General features: G+C 47.8%; 2 protein-coding genes and 1 long non-coding RNA gene across 4 annotated transcripts in view; 2 read left to right on the forward strand and 1 right to left on the reverse strand.

The window, feature by feature from the left end:
• Positions 1–8,711, forward strand: part of LOC308470986 (tubulin alpha-1A chain) — an 85,091-nt gene that overhangs the window by 73,735 nt on the left and 2,645 nt on the right. The window contains exon 1 of one of the 2 annotated variants that reach the window (XM_080994797.1): positions 5,876–6,016. The exons of the other annotated variant lie outside the window; for it this stretch is intronic. Within the exon in view, the coding sequence (XP_080850923.1) occupies positions 6,014–6,016 (3 nt within the window). The 5' untranslated portion in view covers positions 5,876–6,013. Of the gene's footprint in view, positions 1–5,875; positions 6,017–8,711 lie in introns of those variants that run through there. 2 annotated transcript variants of the gene reach the window in all.
• LOC308471195 overlaps positions 1–8,711 on the reverse strand; it is a 180,764-nt gene that overhangs the window by 7,739 nt on the left and 164,314 nt on the right. The gene's annotated exons all lie outside the window — the stretch shown is intronic.
• LOC308470987 (tubulin alpha-1B chain) overlaps positions 5,903–8,711 on the forward strand; it is a 24,628-nt gene continuing 21,819 nt past the window's right edge. Inside the window, exon 1 of the mRNA XM_080994800.1 lies at positions 5,903–6,016. Within this exon, the coding sequence (XP_080850926.1) occupies positions 6,014–6,016 (3 nt within the window). The 5' untranslated portion in view covers positions 5,903–6,013. The remainder of the gene's footprint in view (positions 6,017–8,711) is intronic.

Genomic DNA, 8,711 nt, shown 5'->3' on the forward strand with positions numbered 1-8,711 from the left:
AAAATCAAATCACCCCCTTTAAAAATCAAATTGCCCCCCTGTGGGGTGTGTGCCCCACATTGGGAACCACAAGACTAGATAGTCGGCCAGTGTAGTGTAGTGGTTAAGAGTGGTGGACTCGTAATCTGGTGAACCGGGTTCGATTCCCCGCTCCTCCACATGCAGCTGCTGGGTGACCTTGGGCTAGTCACTCTTCTCTGAAGTATCTCAGCCCCACTCACCTCACAGAGTGTTTGTTGTGGGGGAGGAAGGGAAAGGAGAATGTTAGCCGCTTTGAGACTCCTTTGGGTAGTGATAAAGCGGGATATCAAATCCAAACTCTTCTTGTTGTTGTTCTTTGGGTCTCTTCCAGCTCTACAATTTTTATTTTTATTTTAGTGTCCAAAGTGGAACAGCAAATGTGCTCCTCCCCTCCCCCTGTTGAGGTACATGAGACCCAAGTCTGGCCAAGTTATTTTGACACTTGAGGCAGGCACCCAAATCAGCTGCTGCCTCACTCTGCCTAATGGTTGGGCTGGGGCATCTCCTCCAACATCTGTGGCTGCAGGATGGGACTCCTAAACTTGATTCATCTGCCACTGTGATTGGTGCAAGTACAGTGGGACCTTGGTTCTCGAACTTAATCCGTTCCAGGTGTCTGTTCGACTCCCAAAACCGTTCGAAATCCTAGGTGTGGCTTCCAATTGGCTGCAGGAGCTTCCTGCACCTAAGCGGAAGCCACGTCGGATATTCGGCTTCCAAAAAACGTTCGCAAACCGGAATACTTACTTCTGGGTTTGCGGCACCTGGGAGCCAATTTGTTCAGGAGCCAAGCCATTCGAGAACGAAGATACCACTGTACGCTCATCATTTGCGAGCATTTGGTTTTGTTTTTTTTAAATGATATTTATTAAAGTTTCAAAAAGAATACAAAAAAAAATACAGAATACAGAAAGAAAAAGAATAAAGTTTTTTTAAAATATAACCAAAGAAGTAAAAAAAAACAAAAAAAAACATACCGAATAAAAAAATTAAAAGGACATTAAATTTCCATAACCTATCTTCCTTATACTTATTTCCCCGGACCTCCTCATACCTCCCTTTTTTGTATTCCAGTTCAATTTGTTGGTTCAGCAAATCCTTACCATTGAAATTACCCAGTGGCAAACCTTTTTTCATATCTCTTACAGCATTACAGCTAAAAAAATCTTAGAAGGATGTTGGACATTTGCGAGCATTTGGATTGTCTCCTTAGCAAAGCCACAGCAGTTAGTGTCATCAGGCAAATGATGATAACAATTAAAGCCACTAATGAGATTAAAAAAAATAAATCAGTTTGTAAGTAGACCAGGAAAAGAAAACCCCAATAGAACAAGAATCATTTCCTGTGTTGTAGCATTTTTGGCTAGCGTTCAACTGGATCTCATTTCAAGCCTGGTTCCTATTGTCACAAATGCACTGAAAAGCCATTGCACAAACCAGAGTAAAATGACCCTGAGAACTAGACCGTACAGAGAATTGAGTTTCCTGGCATCACCTTCCCCCCACGAGGCAAGGAATAGGCACAAAATAGCCCTGCTCAGAAAGCACTGATCATCATCCAGGAAGAGAGATACAGTATTGCAAGTGAGCAATATGTGTCTCAATGAACCGCAGGGGAAGGTGAACGTAGCACTTTGCTGTGTCTGGCTAAAGCTGAGCTCAGAATCTTATTATATACTGCATGGAAAGCATTATACTCTTCTTCATTCTACTTGTTCGCCAGTGAAGCTGAAATGTGCCTATCCCAATTATTCCCCAGATGCAAACCCCCTAGATTTACTAATGTAAAGAAATCATACAGAACCCCACAATCATGCCCTCCTCCCTCCTTTTCCATTTAGCCTGTTTCATTTATTAGTTAGTTGGAAGTTCTTAGCAGGGGGCAGCTTGGTTGGAGTAAAATATTGATGCTCACTTGGCACCAGCCAACAGCCCACTATTGCTAATGAAGTCTCTGTAGGTAGACTTGCTTTGTTACTAAACCTCATAGGTAAAGCTAAAGGGACCATTAGGTCCAGTCGTGGCCGACTCTGGGGTTGCAGCGCTCATCTCGCTTTATTGGCCGAGGGAGCCGGTGTACAGCTTCTGGGTCATGTGGTCAGCATGACTAAGCCGCTTCTGGCGAACCAGAGCAGTGCACGGAAACACCGTTTACCTTCCCGCCGGAGCTATACCTATTTATCTACTTGCACTTTGACGTGCTTTTGAACTGCTAGGTTGGCAGGAGCAGGGACCAAGCAACGGGAGCTCACCCTGTCGCAGGGATTCGAACCGCCGACCTTCTGATTGGCAAGTCCTAGGCTCTGTGGTTTAACCCACAGCGCCACCCGCGCCCCACTAAGCCTCATGAACGTCTTTAAAAAATAAATAAATAAATTGTGTTGTTATTTGCTCATGAACTTCTTAAACATGTCAGGAAATAGTTGGGCTTTATTATTATTATTATTATTAAGAAACCCCAGCAAATTGATAAGATTTCTTTTTCTTTTTTATGACCACTATGTTTTAGCATCTCTGGAAGACTTGTCTGCGCTGCAAGTTAGCTCACACCTTTTTCATCTGAGATAGGCTTCTTTCACTTATCATCATCATTTTTTATTTGTATACCATCTTTCTATCTTACAATACCCAAGGTGGTTTACAAGCTGAAGAATCAAAGAATGTACACCTTATAACAATCTAATTCAATACAAAAATGTGACAATAAAACATAACTTTAAAATAAGCAACTTATAACAAATAAGATAATAGTCATAGAATATTAAATATCAACATCTAAAAATTAAACAGAAATCCACTCTTAACAACAATAATACAGTCATACCTCGGGTTAAAGTCGCTTCAGGTTGAGCGTTTTCAGGTTACACTCCGCGGTGACCCGGAAGTAACAGAACACGTTACTTCCGGGTTTCGCCACTTGCGCATGCGCAGACGCTCAAAATGACACCACGCGCATGCGCAGAAGTGGCAAATCGCGACCCGCGCACGTGCAGACGCGGGTTGCGTTCTGCTCAGGATGCGAACGGGGCTCCAGAACGGATCCCGTTCGCATCCAGAGGTACCACTGTAAATAAATTCTAAACTATAATCAATAAAACGGCAAGTCACAGTGCATAAAATAATAGAATATAAACTGAGAAGCAGAGACTGGAGAGTGGGTCAAGGCAGATGGAAGAAGGCCTTGCCTGATGAAATCTCTCCCCTCCCCTTTCACTTACTAAACATTAGCACAATCTCCATTTCTTTTTTTAAAAAGAGAGCTTTCCTAGTCCTCATGGAACAAGAAAAACTCCAAAAGGAGGAAATGCAATAATGATGTTGCTGTGCTCTGTACTGGGGCTTTACCATATTCTAGCGACAAAGCTAAAACTACCCTTTCCTTGTTTGTTTGCTATAATATACTTTGCTATTTCAGTGTCCCATTAATCCCAGATTTATGCCTGCAGTCTAGATTTTTTAAATAAATAAAGTAAAAGGAGTCAGCTCCATCATTTGGAGCAATTACAGAAGGTGGTTATAGAACTATTTATGATGTCTGTGCCTTTCTTAAAGTGACATTAGGTTACAGCTTTTGTTTGGGGCAGGGCTCCCCTGTGCCTTTAAAAACAACGAGACAGCTAGAAATCCAGTCTGCTTCCCTATCACAGCATCTTCACGATTACAATAAATAAATGAATAATTCTTCCTAGGCGCACTCTTGCAGACTGTGCCACTGGACCACTCCCAGGAGAAACGGTGGCAACCTAATGGAAATGAATTAGCGACCGGCTTTCAAGAACCGCTAAAAGAAAATGATCTGCTTATAGATCCGAAACCGCGGAATACCAAGCTGTACAGCTAAAGTTTGGGGCAGAGGAAAACGCATCGTCCACGCTCAGGAAACCCAGTCATTGATCTGTGGGCCAGCTAGCAAGTGTGCATTAAAATTTGTCTCCACAGGAGCTACTGCTTATTCCATCAAAATATTTATTGTCAGAAGGAAGCTATATCTGGGGAGGCGGGGTGGGGAGCTGGTTGCTGGTCAGTGTCAGGGACTCAGGGCTGCCAGTCAAAGGTTTCAATCAAACGGGCATGGTTCTGAAATAAAGGAAGATCTGGGCATCCGCTGGAGAGGTCGAGGGGGCGCAATCCAACCAGCTTTTTTTTGGTGGGGGAAGCACATTTATAGAACATAGAAAATGCGTAAAAGATGCGGGATCTTGGCGTGAAGAGGGCGAGGAGATACAACGTGGGTTTTCATCTTTCTGGTTGCGGCGGGGGGGGCTGCCTGGCTGTCTGCCTTCGACTCCACCTGCAAGCAGCTGTCTCTCTCTCTCATATCCGCGCGCCCTTCCCCGCCACCCGCCGTCTATCTTGCCAGACGAGCAAGGGAGGAGGGCGGGGATGGACGAGAAGCGGCTGAAGAGCCGGGAAAGATCGTTAACTGCGAGCCCTTGTCAGGCATGATCCGGATCGACGGAGAATGCGACGGTTCCTCCTCCCTCCCCCGCGCCCCCTCCCCGTCGCTTCTTCCCCAGACAAAAAGCCACACCCAGCCTTGGGGCGTTGGAACAAATGCTCCGAGGGCCTTCCCTACGGGAGGGCGCGCACACCCACCCTTCTTCCTTCGCCCTTCTTGGCTGCAGAAAGGAAGCTGGGAGCGGTTTGCTGGAAGCAGGAGTTGGAGAGGCGGAAGGCGGCACTTTTGTTGCGCTTAAGGCTCTGCCGTCTGACCTAGGCGCCCCTGCTTAAGCTCTGGGTTTCTCTCTCCTTCCTTTCCCATTTACAAAAAAAATCCCAGTTTATCATTTTTTGTGCCCACCGGGCCCAACCTCAGCCCCTTTCTTTTCAAGTTCTGGGTTCAGATTTTCCCCTCCACCGCATCCCCTTGCTAAGAAAAAAACCTCCATCCTGGAAGCCGCCTGCGGCGCTTTCTCCTTGGCGAGGGCTCCCCCACCACCCACGCGCGTCTCGCTCTTGCGTAGACTGGGAGGAACAGGGACCCGATCCCAGACTTATTTCCACGTCAGCCGCAGATTCCCATTGGGCGCTGCGTCCCTCTCGCCAGCTCGCTGCGTAATTTGCGCAGGGCATCTGTGTGACAGGGTAGGTTTGCAACCAAAGACGCTTTTACAGCAGGTCTGCCGCGTAAGGCATCAGCCGAATGCACAATTGGGCGTAGAGAGCCCTCTTCTGCAGCTTTTTCCTTGAATGCATAATTCTGCTGACCCCTAACATTTTTGCCTGCTCGTCAGCACCGCTGTGGCCCCACTAAGTCCCAAGTTTCCTCCATCTTAATTATATCTAATAAAAGATTTTTTAAAATATATTAAATCTTCTGTGCTCATCAAATGAAAGCAATCGCCAGTTGCCCAGACCTCTATTTCCCAAAAAATAAAATAAAAAATACAGTACTTTTTTTCTTTTCAAATTATGGGAATCTCAGCCCAGCGACCTGCTGCTGTTGCCCTTGATTTTGCAGAAATGCGCATCCCGTGGCAACATTATTTCTTTGCATGTTAATGCACGATTGACATTTTGGGCTGCACCGTCCTGAGCGGGGAGAGGGCAGTACTTAAATGTTTAAAATCATGCAAAATTCAGATGCTCCTCTGGTACTGCTCCCCCCCCCCGCGCCCCGCCCCGCCTCGCGCGCTATGGCGCATGGAAGAGAGTAACTGTTCTTCTGTTTGGTCTCTTTGTCTGGAGGATGCGAGGCGACTTTGGATGCTGAGGAGAGGCGGGGTGTGGGGAGAGATTACCTCATCCTATGCGCCCTGAGCCAATGGCTTTTCTCCTCCCCTGGTTTCTCCAGGCAGATTGGGGGTGTCTCGACCAACCGCAAAAAGCCTTCGCCCGTCCCCATGGTGACGAGGTTGTATATAGGGAGCCGCGTTGCCCTGTGTGCTACAGGTTCTCTTACATCGACCTCCTAAGAGTCGCGCTGTAAGAAAGCAAAAACCCTCCTCGGCTCCCGTTTGATTTCTCGAAGCTCGGCAACCAAGAGGCAGATATGGTAAGCGCCAGCGCCTCTCGGTTTCGGAGGAGGAGGGGGTGGGACAAAGCACAGGCAATCCCGGCAGCATTTCTCCTGGCCTGCCCCAAACCAATTCTGTTTTCTTCCCCATCTTTCTCTTGGCTCTTCTGGGCATGCTTTGTCCCTGCGCCTCTGCGGGGGCTCATTTTCTTCCATCGGCTCGCTGCTGCTGCTGCCGAGCTGTGGAAATGCAGAGAGTCTTCCTGAGGCTTCTGGTTCCTCCTTCTCCCTTCCCCTCTGTAAAAAAAGAAAGAAAAAGGACGAGTTGTTGTTCTCCAAGGCGGCGGCAGCAGCAGCAGTGCATCTTCGAAGCCTGACGCAATGGCTTCCCCTTGGCTGGGAAAGGCGAGGCAAGGGTGGCTTGCTGCCTGCGTAGCGCTGCTGGCTGCGGGCTTGCGTCTCCATCTCCAGCCCTTCCCAGCTGCGGATGCGCATAGGAGGGAGGAGGAGGAGGCAGTGTCAGCGGGGAAGCAGCGGTACCAGCCCCAAGCAAGCCTGTGCTTTAACCCGAATGCAGGGGCGCAAATGGAGCCATCTGCAATTCAAAGCTGCTCTCCTGACTCGGAAGGAAGTGGGGTGGAAGTCGAGGGGGGGTGTTATTTCACAGGATGTAAACCTGATTAGACTGGGGGTTATCAGTGATTATAAAATTAAAACCCCTTTTTAAAAAAAGAATCCAAACAAACAAGGCGTACTAAATGCAGCGGCGTAGCACGGGTTGCAGGCGCTCGGGGTAGGGCAAGTGTTGCGCCCCCTGGTGGACTGGGCAGCTGGGGTGGGTGGGAGGGCGCGCCTGCCCACTAGACCAACCCGCCTACCGCCACACCTCAGCTGCGTTGCGGGGGCACCTGATTGCGCCCCTTCAAAAATGTGGGGCCACGGACCACCACCCCCCTGCCCGCCCACGCTACGCCTCTGCCAATGTTATGGGGTTGAAGCTTCAGGATTCCACACACCCCCTTGGAAGTAAACGTGTTTCAGTTGCAAACAAAAGCAATAGGTTTCCGTGTGAAACAAAATACTCAGTATGATTGATTTCTGCGCCACTGGCGATTCCGCAAGGGGAGAAAAGTTAGCACCAGTGCAGCAGTCGTGGGTCCTGGGGGGCGGCTTATACCGAAGCTTTCTTGTCTTCTGCTGCAATCCTGCGCTCTAGGAAGAAATGCTAGAGGCAGGGGAGCTTGCTTCTGAGCAGAGAAGCATGCATAGGCTGGGGGGGGGGGGATCGCCACCAGTTCAGGAGTTGTCAGCTCTGCCGATTTCTTGTGCGCAGAGGGGATCATCTTGGCAGAAGCCACGCCTTTGCATCGCTCCAAGAGATTCCGCATAAAGAGCAGCATTGTTAAGCTAGGAATCTGTGTTAAGGATGGGGAGCAGCCGGGAAGAGGGGGTGGGGGAGGGCAGGGCTGGGGACCCACCGAGAATCACGTCGGTTTAAGTGGCAGCTCCTTCCCTCTCCCCCCTCCCCCTCCCAGCCCACAGATTGGTCTGAAGGCAGAAGGCGATGGCTGAGACAGCAGACAAAGAGCGTGGCTCCTCTGGCAGATGTGACCAGAATAATTATTGAGAGACAATAATGTTGCAAGGCGGCTTAACTGCACTGGTTGCCGTTTTCGAAAAGCACCCTCGCCTTTGTGGTGTTGCAGATAGCTTCCGTCTATACATTTCCTGCTCTAGAACGACTCTTTAGCTGCCCCTGAAACTTTCCCAATATAATAAAAAGATACTGGGACTTTAAAAAAACCAACCACGCATCCTCAATTTTCATGGCAAGAACAGACAGCAACATGCCCTCCTTGGCAAGAGATAGGAGGTTTGTCTTCTGGTCCAGACACCCCCATTGATTGATTTCATTCCCAAGCATGTTCTCAGCCGAGGTCAGAGAAGGGAAAATTGGCAAAACGGTATAATGAGATCATGCTGGAAATAGACTCGGCTGTGTTAATCCATCACAGAACGCAGGCTCCAGCAGTCAGCGTGGGCGTAGTCAGCAAAAATAATTGACTAGAATGGGTGTACCTAACGCAGAAGAATACCCGGTATTCCTGGACAGGGTGTGGCATTTCTTGGTGTTCCCTATGGGCTAAGGAATAGATCTTCTCAAATGACTCAATGTCCCTGAAAGCAATGGAGACAATACCTGGGATTCAGCACATTGTGCTTGCAAAGTGGAGGTGAGGAAAAGACTGACCATAAGCCCAAGGGTTCAAAGGACTTGGGTCTTCTGAAAATTCAGGCATTTGCTATGTGCCATATAAGGTTGAGCATTCTTGGATAATACGTCTCCAAATCTCCATGAGCAACAAAGTTGGATAGTGAATTCACTGAGATTCATAGTATCCAAGGAACAATAGGCTGGGTGTGGCACCCTTCCCTCATTAACAGGTATGCTACTAGAGCATTTAAATTTCACTGGATTATCTTCAAGGGGATTAAGGTGGCTCTCTCCCACTGTTTTTTAGTTCCCATTTGAACAAGTGTTTTTGAACAATGGGCTAGCACCTGCTGCACAATTTTTGGCTTTTGTATATATAAATAACTTTTATTAAATTTTCTGTTCTACACTTTAAAATACTCGTTTAAACATCCTTAAAATATCAGTGACTTCCCTTCTTCTCTTCCCATGGTTCATTTTGCATATCAAAAAACCCTGCATATTTTACAAAAACTAAAC

Source organism: Podarcis pityusensis (genome assembly GCF_964106645.2).
Source record: "Podarcis pityusensis genome assembly, chromosome: 2".
Lineage (NCBI taxonomy): Eukaryota > Metazoa > Chordata > Lepidosauria > Squamata > Lacertidae > Podarcis > Podarcis pityusensis.